The sequence below is a fragment of the Etheostoma cragini genome, chromosome 9 (genome assembly GCF_013103735.1).
Source record: "Etheostoma cragini isolate CJK2018 chromosome 9, CSU_Ecrag_1.0, whole genome shotgun sequence".
NCBI lineage: Eukaryota > Metazoa > Chordata > Actinopteri > Perciformes > Percidae > Etheostoma > Etheostoma cragini.
This window is the reverse complement of record NC_048415.1, coordinates 14110764-14126853: the sequence shown is the minus strand read 5'-3', so window position 1 is coordinate 14126853 and position 16090 is coordinate 14110764. Positions and strand designations below refer to the sequence as shown.

At 42.3% G+C, this 16090-nt stretch overlaps 1 protein-coding gene across 2 annotated transcripts; it reads right to left on the bottom strand.

Annotated features, from left to right (window-relative positions):
* Positions 1-1431: 1431 nt before the first annotated feature.
* Positions 1432-14125, bottom strand: enc3 (ectodermal-neural cortex 3). Of its 2 annotated transcripts, XR_004657954.1 has the most exons (5): positions 13828-14125; positions 11335-12369; positions 10465-11244; positions 1700-2641; positions 1432-1444 (listed from the first exon to the last, which is right to left on the bottom strand). XR_004657954.1 is itself a non-coding variant. In XM_034881924.1 (4 exons), exons 2-3 carry the CDS (start codon positions 12355-12357, stop codon positions 10498-10500), a joined length of 1770 nt encoding a protein of 589 aa, XP_034737815.1. In that variant the 5' UTR covers positions 12358-12369; positions 13828-14125; the 3' UTR covers positions 1531-2641; positions 10465-10497. The 2 variants fall into 2 exon arrangements, 1 of the variants encoding a protein (XP_034737815.1); XM_034881924.1 differs by lacking the exon at positions 1432-1444 and having other exon boundaries at positions 1531-2641.
* Positions 14126-16090: the final 1965 nt, after the last annotated feature.

Sequence of the window (16090 nt, the reverse complement as noted above, 5' to 3'; positions counted from 1 at the left end):
TAGTTCACCTACTAATAGGGAATGTGAGCTTGTTTAGACCATCTTGAGTAGGCCTTCAACCGACGGTTATTTTCATTGTCGACTAATCTTTAAAATGTCTCAAAATTGCGAAAAATGTTGTTTATTGTTTCCCAAAAGATTAAGAACAGAATGTCAACTTCCAAAAACAATAACAACATTAATCAAACTCTACACCCAAAAAGATTTGTGAAATTTTATCCGAGAAAGTTCATGCGACAGGTTATTTTTAAGGGACAATTTAAGATTTATACCCCCATTTTCTCTATTGATTTGATTGTCAGAGCTTAACGTTTTTTCTCCTTGGTGTTTAAATCATCTGTTGCCAGGGATTCTGAGGGACAGATGCTCTGACAACCCTTCATTTAGAAATAAATAAAGAAGAATTTGAAAGTTAAAGAATACCACAAGCTACTAAAAGAAACAGCCATCAAGTGATGTCTCATTTCAAAGTGGAGCTGGATAGTTTAAATACCACAGCTCAGGAGTTAAGACGTCACAAACATCTTCAAACTCGGAGCCTGCAGGCAGAACATTCAGAGCTGCTTCCCTGAACCGGAGCGCAGCTACATTCCTCTCTGGTTCTCCACCTTGCCGCTCTGTGCCAATGTGCCAACCAGACTTCTTCCCATGCAACGCCCAATCTGGTCTTTCTCGTAAACATGGCCACTGCAGAATGAGAGGTATGGAGGTGCGTCACCTGACTTACACTACGCGCCATTAGCACATTCTTCTAGGTTTGAGGCTTATGATGTGTGTGCACCTCTTACATGTGAGCAGTGCTGGAAAGTACATTGACTAGTATTGTACTTTTTTTATTATGTCTACTCCACTATAATTCAGTGGGAGGAGATATAAGAGATAGACCATGAACAGTTCATCTTGTTGAGTCTTAAATGCACACAGACTGGAGGAAGATGAGTGTTCCTGGTAAATACCAAAACCACTCCTAACCTGCGTTTGGAAACTATTCCAGGCACGTTAAGTGTACCTGTGTGATTATATGGCTTCCCACGCTGTTTTAATGACACAGCTGCTGAATTCCAGTCATTCCGTGGAAAACAAGAGGAAAAACATCGGAAAATATAGTTTCAACGAGAGGATATTTATTGACCAGTTATGGGCTGTAGAACATGAAGTAACAGATGGTATATCAGTAATAGCTTAATATATCAGTGTATTTGATATATACTTTGATATATTGGAAAACTGCAGACTTCCACACAGAGCAAAAGTGTTGTTCAAACAGAATCAACTGGATAATTTGCTACAAAAACGCTTTTGATTATTCACAATACCCAAGCTGGGTTAAGACAAAGATACAAAATTAAGACCATTAAGAGATTTCTTTGTACAAAATGTGCAAATCAAAGGCTTCTACAAATTCATTACAAAGCAAATATACAAACTATGCACACAAAAAAAACTTCCTTGAAAGATCGTGATATCAAATGAAAAAAACATTATAGCTACAAAGTATTACTTAACTACTTTGGACACACTTAGCTTTTGTCATCTAAATCCAGAATAACACGAAAGTTAGATATTCAGGTTTTGGAAACATATGTTTTAAATATGACCACTACTATTAACGGTAAACATACATTTACAATTGGCATAACAATGTATTCTAAAATGAGAGCGCTCTGTGAAACGGTTTATCACAAAATAGTAAATTCACACACAAAAAAAGACAGAAAACGTTACAAGACGTTATACTTCCTTGAACAAATACAAGCAAAACTATACATAACCCTGAGACACAAAATACACACAAAAAATGACAAAAATCATAGCCTGAAATAACATCTTGAAACAGAAAGTATCTTCTTGGGCCTTAATGGGCCACATTCTCTCTTGTGAGCGTATATTTTAAGTCAAGGAGGAAGATACAAATTTAGCTTACCAAAATTGAGGGAAGACCGAGTCCAAAGTCTAAAAATACAGACAGAAAGATTGTTTTTGTGCACAAAATCATACACTTCCCCAAATGTCTTCTCTTCTTCCCCATACACTGAGCATAGCAAAGGTGTAATTCAGTCTACCAGCAGTCTACATAAATTACACCTGAGAAAACGCTCCGTGTCAGGAGGGAAGAGAAACCACAACAAAAGGACCGGCTGACCTCCTTTTCTGTGGACTTTAAAACAAGATGTCAGTGAGAGACACTAATAAGTCCTTACGGAGTCTGCTAACTGGCACTCTGCTGGCAAGATGAAACACATATTTGAAAATGGAGTGGGTTAGTTGAGCAGTGCAGGGCCGATACAGTTAGCCGATTGGCCCCAGGAGGTGGGAAGAGAAAAGTCTGGAGATGTTAGGCAGAGGCCCGGAGCACACATCTATGCTATCGGTCTGCTTCCTGGCTGTGCTTCGCATGTTATATTAGACATTTTGAGGCCCCCACTGCAGTATACATGGCAACAAGTCCAGCTCAGGCTAGTAGCTGCATGGGAAAGTTACACAAGAAGTACGAGTAAACAGATCAGGTGGAAAGAGGCCGCAGACTAATGAAGTGAATCAGGCTGGATGGAGCCACAGCAGGAACATACAAGCTCTTCCTCCTCCTCTGTGCGGCCAGTGAAGGGAGACACATGGCTGCATACCAGACACCACGGCGGATCTGGGGAAAGAGACAAGAGGGAGATTCATGTTTAGGTCCTGTGAACTCTGCTGTATGAGGAACAACCACATGACAAGAGGGGCAGCCTGGACATTCTAAGGGAGTGGAGAGGAATGCAGAGACTTTGGTCCTCCGGGCTACACATCAGCTTATCACCATGCCATTTTATCAAGCTTACCCACATAGCGTTAATAATGCCTCAGGACGGGGCACTATTTAACCAAAGTCCTCCTGGCATGTGGGATTAAGCCACTCAAGTCATTTATGTCGCTAGGTAATAAATATCTGAGGATGGCATTAGAGAGGAACCCACGCTGCAAAAAATAAGCTTCTCTGGACAAATATTCCAAAACCATCTGCTTGTCTGCTAATTCCTAACTGTAATAAGCTTCCTTATGGTTCAATTATCAAATTCCTGAATGCTTAATTAATATTTTCCTAAACCTTGTGAATTCTTTGGAATCTCTTATCGCCGCTGTCTCTGCAAATTCAGATAGTTAAGTATTTAATGTCCCTCCCCTGCTGTTAGGAAGAAATGATCCACTGGATATTTGAGGGGTTGGAGAGCATTATTACCCTCTGATTTGCATATTTTGGATGATAATTCATTCTGCCAGAGCAGATGAAGGATGTGTGTGTGCTCTCTCACTATTCGAGGAGAAAGACAGTTGACAGTTACTGTCCAGACAGGCTCTGCTGGGGGGTTGTTTGGATAACTTAATGAGTTCTCATTTCCATGGCTGACAAAGCCGGCTGATACTATTGAAGCCCCAACTGATCCATTCACATGTGTCATTGCTGTGAATTACATTGCCTCTAGCACAACAGTGGGACAGAGTCAGAACACTGCACTACTAGCAGAGAGACAGAAAGAGGTTACAAACACGCTTCAGGATAAGGAGCAGGAGGAAATGCATTTAACCTCTGAAAGATTTACTTTGGCAGGTTGATGCAATGCAAAATACAGTATATGTATTAATCAGAATGCTGAAATAAAACGTACTAGACAGCATAAGTCGAATGGCCTCAGGCACAAACCGTGTCAAGGGAAGGGTTTTCATTTTCAAGTTTCATCCCAATATTAGCACAGACCTTTTTTTACCTCACTTTGAGAAATATAAAAAAACAAAAAAAAAAAAAGACTAAAAAATATTTTAAAAAAAGGATAATTTTTTCATTTGGTATTTCACGTTCTAATATTTCTCTGTTAAATATGAAGCTACAGCCAGCAGCTAGTAAGCTTAGAAGATAGCCTGGAAATAGGGGGAAACAGCTAGGCTGGCTCTTTCTGAAGGCAGCGATATCCACGTACCATTTACTCTAGGCCGATGACTGACAGTCACTGACCAGCCACTGGGCCCAGCGTCGTGATTTTAAACAAACCCATTTTTTACAGCCTATGAAATACACTCATTTCTAGCAAAAGAACGTCAGGACTAATAAGATGACACGTCTTTTATTCATAATGGTTGCTATAGCTGCTGTAGCAGGTTTCGTATCCGTATGATTTGATCAGTTTGCGTAAGCCGTGCAGCCCCCAGTCCGAGTGCTCAGCACTGAGAGGAGAGACATGTTCAATGTGATGTTTCACTGGAGACACCACTTTGGTGGGCATCGGTGGCTACACCGCAACTAACATGTTATATATTTCCTTTGTTTAGTCCTTAAAAACAGCAAGCTATGGTTATAGGGGGGTTAATGTACAAGTTCTTTTCTTGGCCCTGTGCAGTGGCTTCCTGGTGTCTTATCATCACTGTGAGGTTGCTAGGCAACCAGTGAAGTGTTCCTTTAATTTAACAAAATAAGCCACACTTATGCTAAATGTTTTATAAATATAAGCAGTTGTACAAGAGCTAGTCATCTGAAATTGGCACAGTTATTATTTAAATCACAAAGTACTCACAGAATAAGTAAACAAGCTTCCAAATCTGGCCGCACACGCGGTGCCAGCTTTCAGTACTTAACACTCTATGATATTGCTACAGACACATTTTGGTCAGTGCCAAAAAGTATTCAAGTTGCCCAGCCCTGAAACCAACCGGTTAACACGTGCTGTAGGACAAACTCAGCTTCCTGATCCAAGTACAGTTGCAGTAGTAGCACCTATTGTATCACTTGTAACTGTAGGCCTGATAGACTCTCTCTCTCTCTCTCTCTCTCTCTCTCTCTCTCTCTCTCTCTCTCTCTCTCTCTCTCTCTCTCTCTCTCTCTCTCTCTCTCTCTCTCTCTCTCTCTCTCTCTCTCTCTCTCTCTCTCTCTCTCTCTCTCTCTCTCTCTCTCTCTATGATGAAGAGCACGCCTCTAAGTCTTAAATACTCTGCTCCACTCAAACTATGACAAGATCAACGTTTCATTCAAGTTGCAGCTTTATATTTAGTCATCGATCTACTGCAAAGAGCATGGGCTTTCACATGATGTATTCATGTTGTCAAACCACCAGCATGACCTCAGCCCAAGCCCACCACAACAAAAAGGTACACAATATATGACATTGTAAAAAGTACTTTTTTTTTTATTTCCCGTGCATTATTAAACTTTAAAACAAAACAAAAAGGTTAGATTGTATTCCATAGAGATACACTCTGACCCACAAAGGTTATGCGTCTGTCATTATCAGTACATCCATAACAAAAAACACCATTCCTGTCTCACATCATCAAACTTCAGCTCCCAGCGCCACAAGGGTCCCGCTGTCACAAGAAATTAGCTCCAGACTGCCTCACAGTGCCGTCATTATTACCTGTCATGTCAAGGTCAAGTCTACTCAACACTGAGCTGCAGCGTCCACACTGTACACCTTTTTATCTATATTTCAAAGCACATGGGCCACATTTGTTTATATGGAAAAACTCATTCCTGATTTGTATTCAAACTCTTACTGCACCGAAACAACCAAATGGACCTTCACCTGTCCTGACCTGTTAATAAATGTAACCCAGAAAGTACCCAGATGCCCCGTGAGTGTCTTTGGTCTGATCCTGTGCAGTAACCACAGTGTGAAGCTGTGAGGGACACAGGGAGTCCACGTGTCCACAGCAGACCAAACAGATGGGCTGAAACGATAGGAAGTGATTGGATGTGGCCCTCTGAGGTCTAACCTGACTCAGTCTGTCCGCTCCCATCACTTATTTCACTTTCTCCTCCACGTGAGACCAATGCCAGACTGAGTTGGACAAAAGTACCAAAATGACTGAATAAAATGAATCTTTTCTACCATTCATAAACGACACATTGTCTGGTTGACAGAGCATCCGCACCACAAGACTGGGTCCCATTTATTAAATAAACAACGTATTCCTAAGGCCAAGTTACCCACAAGGCAACACACCAACGCCGAGTCCTTTTACTTTATGTGTCCCTTGTGTCCCCTCTGTGCCATGTTTACTAATGACCACTAAGAAATGAACTGTATTGACGAACGTATAAATCACAGTCACTTCATTTACATGAGTTTGCATTGTTTTCACGGACAGATTAAGGACTCAGGAATAAGATGAGAAACGAGAACGTGCCACTTCAGAGGCGCAAATATTACGTTAAATATTCACATTAAATACCAGGCAGACACACTGACCCATCCCAGCTGGCTTCCTGCAGAGGCCCTTGTAACTGTATGACGGCTCAAATCTTTTTAAGGGCGTAATCATATTAGTCTGGGTGATTATTCAGCCATTTTAAGCATCTTTTCCCTTTTCCTTTTTGTTACTCGCAGCATGGTGAAAAGACCAATAAAAACTCCATTAGGTTTATGCAAATTTGAGTAGTTGTGCTGAGGGCTGTAATGTGGCAGATTGATTACTCAAGGGACTGAAGACGAAGTGTGTGTGTGTGCACGTGCTTACTCTGACTGTGTATGTGTGTGTCTGAGGGAAGAGAGGGGGGGATCGTTGTTGTACACAGATGCCACAATAAAAGCCTCATTCAGCTTGTGTTCCTGGTGGCCCTCACAGCGAGGCATTAATAAAACATTAGTATTGAGTGACTGGGGCCTTTGCACTCCTCCTCCCTGATCCCACCGTGACCTTTCCATTTTACAGCAGCTGTCTGGGTAAGCAGAGCGCCCACCAAGGACTTCTTCTGTGGCCCCCGACCTCTCCAGGTGTACCCTATCACACAAAGGCGTGCCCGCCTCATAAGTGCTTCGGTTGAAGCCGTTAAGAGAAGAAAACTGCTTATGTCTGATTTTTCTACAGCGGTGATGAGGAGGGAGGGATGGAAAAGAGAGGAAGGGGGGTTGACACAACAACAGCTCAAGCGTAGATAACTGTCATCTCTGGGGCCGTTAAAGTTCATTAGTTTAAAGGAGAGAGAGATTGTCTTGAACTTTGTGCAGGGATCTCCGGTTACATCCTGTCTGGTTGTAGTCTGGAATGAAAAACTGACCAGATTCCACCGTGATGGTCCTCCGCTTACAGATCCAAAACACACTTAATATACTAATCTAAGCTTAACTTGTAACTGTAGCAATTGTACAGGCATTAGTCAAATATTACAATAAAACTATTTAGGTTTTTAGGCTTTATGATTTTAGCCTATGAAGTTATTTACTTCTCCCATCTGAACCATAACCCATTTGTACAATAATGTTTAAATGTTTACAAATACTTTTCCATCAACAGTGGGTTCTGGCCTGGCCCTGGAGTCTGTGGTCAGTCACATCTGTTGGAAATACACAGGACCACAAACTACAGTAGGTGGTGACAAAAAGGCTGGTGATCGCACACAGGAGAAATAAAGGGCCTCAACCATAAGGCAACATTAACAAACTTTACTAATGGGAATGCAAGCCACACCTTCATTCCTCCCGAATTAGAGTAAGGATGGCTGGCTTTTTAAAGGACAGGCAATGCTAGCAATGTGAGTGCCTGTGTGTGTGAGAGAGACAGAGTTGTGCAAGTGGAAAATGAGTGGTTTCCCAAGTGTGTAAAAACATGTACAGCTGAGTGGTGGTCACACACACAGGTCTGCACTTCACCTCCTAGTAGTCCTCCTGCTCAGTGTCACCATGTTGCTCCCTACTCTTTTTGCCACTGATTCTCCTCCCAAGCCCCCCAATTCTCGGAGGAGAGAGAGAGTCGACCAGTGTCAGGGGAGGACGCCTGCTTAACAAGCTAAAAAGTTTGAGCTTTTCCATGTCGGCTGTTATTAAACAGAAAGGCAGCTAGCAGCGGGATGGTAGCTGCTGTAACTTCAAGAGTTCATAAAGAGGCAGTGCCTTGATCTTTCATAGCCCGCAGCTAGCGGCCCATGCCAACAGCCTCATAATGTTAATCCCCCAGCTCCATCATTTCAAGCTGTTTACTGAAGACACAAGTCCCACATACACTCTCTGCTTCTCACATGCTTCCCCTCAGCTTTACCTTCAAATAAATTCTTGGCAGCATAAAAATAACTTGTTCGGAGTCACTTTCCCGTAGTCCTGACAGCGAGAGCTGTTGTTTTGCAGGATGCTTTATCCCTTTTACTTTGTTTACAGAAATGGACATATTGGTCACACTTACAGTACTTCAGTATTCTTTTTTACATCACTGACACTGATGAAATATCTTTCTTGGCAACAACTAGAAAGACTTTAAACTTGATTTTCCACTGGGGGCATTGAAATAAATGCAAACAACAGACTTTACCAGTCAGATATACAAGTATCCTGGTAGTTTATATTTGTTTACAAAAACATGAAAGATAGGGTCTGCAGCAACGTGCAGAACAACATAACCCTGGTGTCGGACGATGAAACCATGGAAACCGGTTCTGGTCCAACCTCAGATTAGAGTTATGACCTTGAAGATGCAGAATATGGAGCTGGAAAGGTCATTTACAGCCGTAGTACGTCGGGTGTGAGGTGAATTAACGCTGGGCTGGGAACGAGTCGTCTGATCTCTGGCCACAAACCTAAAACTAGCTCTACCACCACCGGGCACGACAAACTGCAAAACCTTGAAAACATCACTCTATATCCTCTACATCCTACATCTTGTTTCATCTACTGTCCCCTCCATCTCTCCCTCTGTCCTCAGCCTGTGTGAAAAACTGAAAACACCTCAGGAAACATGTATCATCTCTTATCTCACATGAAGCTGTGAAAACTGCCACCTGTCATTCCTTCACGCAGATTAGGGCGAGCTTTTCTACTCTGACATGGTACGTTACATCTAAGTCAATCATTTTTCATACCTTTGAGATGTATCCGTCCCTTTTTGTTCCTACTAACCCTCTCGCCCGAATTCTTCATAAGATTACGACTTTTTTACTCTGAACTGAACAGATACTTACCGGGACTGTCTTTTTCTCCCTCAACACACTTTAAGAAAAGGTGCCATTTGGATAAAGTTTTATTTTTATTAAGAAAAAAGGCGCTTGTATTTAGTGTACAGAGGACTTTTTAGGTAAAACTAGGTTTTCCACTCATGTCAAAGTAAGTGCTGTATCACACATACATAAGATTTTAAAGTGCTCATATTATGCTCATTTTCAGGCTCATATTTGTATTTAGAGGTTGTACCAGAATAGGTTAATGAGGTTTAATCTTCAGAAAATATCATATTTTGTTGTACTGCACATTGCTGCAGCTCCTCTTTTCACCCTGTCTGTTGACTTCTCTGTTTTAGTTACAAAGTGAGGCATCTCACTTTTGTCCCCTCTTTGTTGGAAGTTGCACATTCACAGTAGGTTCTGCTAGCTTGTCAGTTGCTGAGCATGAGGGAGTGCCATGCTAGCAGCTAGGCTAGCTAGTTATGTTTGGAGCAGTTTGTGAACAGTGTTTTCGGTTGGGGTTGGTAAGTCCCTTTGGGGTTGACTTTGGGCTTGTAAACCTATACGTGCACAAAAAACATATATAACAGAAAAAAGGAAAGGGAAAAGCCAAAAAGCCTAATATGAGAACCGTAATAGGTTTGTTTGGCCTCTTACCTAAAGCTCCCCAAAGGCTCTTTATGCTCCTCTTGCTCACATCTACTTTTATGACTAAACTGTTTTGTAGAGGTGGGAATCCCCAGAGGCCTTAGGATACGATATCATCTGGATACTTATGTCATGATACGATATTATTGCAATTTTAAACATTTGACAATAAACTGCGATATACTGCAATTTAATACCTTTTTTCCAACTTCAAATTTTTCCCATTGTCAAATTATGTCCCTAAAAGACATCTGTCAATATCTGTTTTATCTAAAAAGATACATTTCCCCTTTTGTTCATCCCACTTTGATTTCATTGCTGCAAAATGGGATTGTCAAGCAGACAAACTCAAATATAATAACAGATTAATACTTGGCGTCTGTGTATCGATACAGTATTGCCACGGTAAATATTGCTATACATCTGCATATATACTGCATCGATTCTTTCTTCTGTTACTACTGTTTTGAGGTACTGACTCATGCTAGGCATTTAGGTTAGCACCCAGGACCGGCCCTGCAAAGCACCTACAAGCACAGACCTGATCCCTGCCTCTCCACCTCATTCCTGTCAGGGACAGAGGTCTTGTGTTGTTGCTCTTGCTCTGTAATTGTCAGCACCGCTAACATTCCCCTCGCTCTCTAAACCAGGGCTCCACCATGTTTGTCCAACACCCAGCCGTTTCAGCAGCTAGATAATGTGTAACTGTAACCACTAGCAACCCAAAAAAGTTGGCTTTGTGTGGTTCAAACTGACATTCACCTCTGTTAAGTAACTATGTTGTGTGAATTATCTAAAGATATTTTTATTTCCATAAAGTGAGCTCCCATATATCATCTGACAAGACAAGGGACACTACACATACCACATATAATTTACATTTTGTTTATTTGTGTCAGTTTAAGGAAACTACAATTACTCACCACAGAAACTGCAACTAGTCAGTGCGTCTCTCTCTATGCTGAGAGGTACTTCCATGTGCTGACGAAGGCAGTGGGAATGAGTGAGTAGGGCACACTGGTCACACTGTCCCAGGAGTCTGACGATGGATCATAACAGTCTAGTGTCTTACATCTCTGAGCCCCAAAGTACCCGCCAACAACATATAGTCTGTTTCCTGACGCCACTGCATGGCAGCTGATCCGTTTGGCTGTCACGTCGCCAAACTTTGACCACTGGTACGTCTCACTGTTGAATCGGTAAGCAGAGCTGGCTGAGAATTCAGTATCGCCTCCGATCACCACAACATGGTTACCAACCACGGCCGCTGCAGTGTAGCGCCACAGCTGTGGACAGGAAGCCGGCACTGACCAACGGTTCTGGCAGGGATCAAAGCATTGCACCTTGGGGTATTTGTCTCTGTTCACACAGGTGCCCCCAAAGGCAAAGAGCTTGTTTTTTGCCCCGACTACAGCAGCGTTGCTCACACCTTCTCTGAGCGGCGCCACCAGGGTCCATTTATTGGTCTGAGGGTCGTACTGTTCGACCTGTTTGAGAGACACAGATGGAGATGCAGGGAAAGATCCTGCAAGAGAAGTGTGTCCTCCCACAACAAAGAGCATGTGGTCGAGCTCCGCGGACCCATGTCCAAATCTGGCTACCAACATAGGTGAAGCTTTGGACCACTCGTCATGTAATGTGTCGTAGACCCAGACATCTTTGGAAGCCCCGTTTTCAGAGCCACGTCCTCCGGTAACGTAAACCTGAGACACGTGGAGAGAAGTTAAATTTTGTCTACTTCTACATGGCATTACATTAAAATGCACATATTTATCTAAAGATCATATACATACCTTGCAACCAATAGCACAGGCGCTGCATTCTTTCCTGGGGCTGGGGATGTCTGTTTTGGGGGTGATCTCCTTCGTCTTGTTGTCGATCATGTAGACTTTATCGCACATGAAAGTCTGTCCTCCCAGCAGCAGCAGGGCCTGGCTAACCTTCCTCGGCCGGGCGCAGAACCCTGTTACAATACCGTCATTCTGGAGGATCCTCATTTTGCACCGTACGGCATCTTCGACAATCTCCCGGCCCTCTTTATGGCACATCACCAGCTCCTCTGAAGCAACGTTTTTCAGCAGGTATGTTTCAGGAAGCAGCGCCAGGCGGACACAACGCAGCAGCTCTGGCAGCTCGCTGTGCCTGTGCTCCATGTCGGCCTTGACCCAGTCGATAACAGCCTCGTACACCAGGCTCTCATCCTCCACCTCCAGTTCCTCGCTGAGGATCAGTTCCTGGAATTTGTCTCTGGGTAGGCTGAGGAAGTCCTCAGTCCTAAAGAGAGTCGCAAAGTTTGCCAGGCACATCCTCCACGACAGCTCGTACAGTCTCTGGCACTGGTGGGCGTCTGACAGCAGCATCATCCCCAGACAGTTTGACTGGTGGAGGTTCTTTTCTAGAAACTCTGCTGCTGCGTCCCTGATGTCGTGAAACTGAAGCATGTCGCCGGCTTCCAGAAGCGACTCCGCATTTTCCTCGTTAATGAGGATTCGGGCTGAATAGGCGTAGTCGAGCAAGAGCTCCAGCACCTCTGGATGGAGAGAGTCTTTGAAGTTAACTTCGGCATCACGACTCTCCCTGAGCCCGCCACTAAACATGGCTTCAAAGTATCGGCTACAGGAAGCCAGGACGGCCCGGTGGCAGGGGAAGGATCTATTTCCGGCCTTTAGGATGACATCTGTGAAGATTTTTCGTTTGCGTAACAGGTTGAGCTGAGTCAACAGGCTGTCTGCATGGGACGTCTTATGGAAGAGTTGGATATTCATTGACCCGGAACTAGAGCGAGACTTTCTGTTTTCGTGGTTACTGACAGACATCTTGACTCAGACCTGGAGGAGGAAACACAGCATACCAAAATATAAGCACAAGTAAAAAGAGCCACTCCTTTACATTTGTTTAATTCAACCATTTATAACACTTGGAAAGGAGGAAGAGATTTTATCAGGTCATGTGCCTCCCTTTTGATGTTAACACTACCATAAACACTCCTCCCATTTTATGATTGAACAAAAGTTACTATGCCAACAGCTGCTGAACAGGTAGTTCAGAAATAAAATACTCATATCAGTACGCTGGGTTACAATGGAAATAAACTTCAGCCTTGAGTTATGAAAGGAGATCAGATAAGGTGCACTGCCACACAAAACTGCAGTGTGTGTGTACACAGAGATTTACACCATAAAATACCATAGACATCAGTGTCAAGACTTAATTCTCAAAACATGTGCAAACAAATGAGCTACACTAACTGGCCTTTAAATCAACCTTCATTCTATAATTAATGAAAGGCAAAGAAACAACACCTGGGTGTGTTGCACTATATCACATCTTTCCACCCCTATAAACATTTCAGGGCTGTGAGTCACCTCCAACCACAGGGAGAGCCAATCAATTCCTTTCAGCTTGTTTCTCTGCTGGCTCACATTCAAGATGGAGCCAACGCTTTCAAGCCCACAAGATGTGACACTTCAGTCCAGCTCCTTCAGGATGAAATTATATAACCAGAGTGCAACAGATGAAAACCTTTGAAAATCTCTCTTTTGATCATCTGCAATGGATTTAGACATGGCATGCAGCCACTGCATTAAGTGGGAGAATGTTTATGAAACGAGATTAACTCCATGCTAAATACATTTGTATTACATTTCTAATAAATATAATGATGTAAAATAACCAGTTAGCAATAATCATGACATGGCACCGTAGGTTAATAAAAGACTATTTGCACTTTATGATGTATTATTAGGTTTTTTTTGCACTGGATGCACTTCACCAGCCCATTTTTGCACTAGTACATGTGCTTGTAGGTTATTAATTATGTTTGTTTTGTTTTTTTTTCTCTGGTATGTGGCCTACTGTTAGTTAGTTGTATTTTGTAAAAGCTCTTTAAAAAAAAGTAGATTAATAAAGACTGTCCACAACTTCAAAATGACCAAATTTATATCTTCCGCTTTAAAGCCTCCATTGTTTCATAGCAGATACATTTAAGTCGGCTATTGAATCCCAGTGAAAGGGGGCTTTGGACTTCCGTGGAGGGACTCAGCGTGAAATCTAATTCGTTTTGTGCAGTAAATGTGAAACTACGGTCAGCATTTCAGCACGCGCTCAACTTTCCTCCCAAGTTAGCCTGCGAACATTCAGGCAGCTCCAATCAGACAACATCAAAGAATCCCATGTTACTCCGCGCGACTAGCTAAACTCATAACATTTCGGAAGTTGGAGAAATGTCAAACAGTCACGTATCTCGGTGAACGATAGTTTAGGAGAATTAGCCGTCTAACGCTTACCTTGATAGGCGCGGAGCTGATCCGGATTCCTTTATCTCGGTTCCAACTTGTTCCGTTGTTGATTTGTTTGAAGTTGTGACACAATTTAGACAAATCCGCACACCGAGTTTGAAACGGTATCACAACCTAAAGCGTTGGGAAATGGTTGAGCCATTTCTCTGAATCGCGAGCTTCTAGTTTAAACACGTAAAAACAAAAAAACAATTGGAAAAAGTTGGTAGCTCGGTTTGTTCTCGGGAAGCCACGCAGCCTGCAGCGAGCAACGAGCGGAGCGGAGAGAAAGAACAGAGGCACCGTGGTGTCACACAGGCCCCGCCTACTCCTCCTGGCATTGTCCAATGGGCTGAACCATTGCACCAAAGGCTTTGTTTATTCTCCAGCCAATTTAAGGGTCAATGCACAGTAGTTATTGTAGCGTAGTGTGTTTCTTACTTTTAATCAGAATTAGGCCTAGGCTACTCAGAGGAGAAGCTCTGGTTGGCCTCTAGTATTAAAAGCAAAGCAAGTTTATTTGTACAGCACCACCTTTAAAATGGGAAATGATGGTGTTACAGCAGCAAAATCCGTCACACAGCACAGAATATAAATATAAATGAAACACTAGAATAATTATACATGCATACAATATACATGAAATAATAATAATAGGGATAAAATATAAGGAACAGATATTTGAATATATACAGGATGGGAATACAGAAATGTGCAACTGCTCACGTAGTATGATAATAAGATGATTAGGACATTGTATAAATGTAATAATAGGTAATTTAACATATGACATAGGATTTTAAAATATGGTGGGATTTATGACTGAAGGGGCTCATTTGAATTTATCAACTGAAGCCTTCATTTATTTCTCATTTTGTTGGCCAAAAAATCTTTAAATTTAACTATGTTGAGTCTTTAAAGGCTGGAAACTTCTTATAAACTATCCAGAAGCACCATAAGGCTACACATTTTTAATTAATGAAAAAGGTTGCTAAATAGTAAGAATATGAGACAACTCTCTTTAACATGGCCTATTGTCCTCATTTCTATCTATCTCTTAAACTGAGCTAGCAAAAAAGAGATATTAAGATATTAATACTATTATCAGGGATATTGATCAGCATCTCTAAACTACAGCACCGGGCACATTCCCTAGGCTGTTTGCCAGCTCCACATAACCAACAGTCTTAATGATCATATGATGGCAGGTTAAAGTCCTTCTGGGGACCATGAGATCGTTTATCCATCTGAATTCCTGGCATTTTCTGAAGGATTTAAGGACTTGTGAGCTACATTAAAGAATCAGCCAAGTCAGCCTGCACGTACAAGGAAATATCATGGGCTGCTTAAGAAACATGGTATACAACAAAGAAGCTATTCAACGTGGTGCGTCCCTCTCTCTTTGCATTATCTATGCATGTATGTAATAGAAACAAGTGGGTAGTATCCAAGAATTGTAGAATTTATAAAGAAATACAGAACTGATTCAAGAAAAGTGTCTTTTCTGCGCGAGAGTCTTTGTCGGGATATGTCCCAGCATGTCTGCAGGTGTAATTCATGACATCAATAATGGCTTCATTCCATTTAGGTGTGCCGGATCCAGAGTCCTGCCTGGGACACTGAGTATATGTTATTAGCTGCACCTGTGCGTTTCATGCTTTAACAAGCCATTGTGTCTGCTGGGGAAAAGGCCACATGGAAGTCAGCAAAGAAGGAACATTGAATACCGCAGACATCCTTAAAACAGTTAATGGATCAGTGGTACTTCTAATATTTGAGTTCTCATTTTTGATCAAACAACAAAGGTGATTGTTCCTCTCAAAGCTGAATGATCTCCAGCACCACGGCCAGAGTCATTGCGACACTGCTCAGGTTTCCCCTCTCTCTTCATCTGTCTCTCACCCCCCTGACTGTCACTCAACAGCTGCTTTTAAAGATTAAAAGCTGCAGCCATTTCTCAACTGTCTGAGTTTGTGTGTATGTGAGCATATGTGTCGGCTTTCCAGCTATCCACTATTTCCTATTGTTTCCTCACAAGGGATTCAAACATGACTGCTACTCATATCTCAAGTCATCTTTTTTACACTTGAAAGCCTAGCCATCCAGAGTCTTCTGTAACCTTAAAGTCTGACACCTTAACCACGCTGAAGGGTAACTCCCATTCTCCTAACAATTGTTGCCGGTGCTCAGTGAAGCCTCCCGACTGGGCCAAATGCTTTTGTACACACAAGTGTGCCTAAAGGAGATTAAGAATTTAAGAAGATTAGATTAA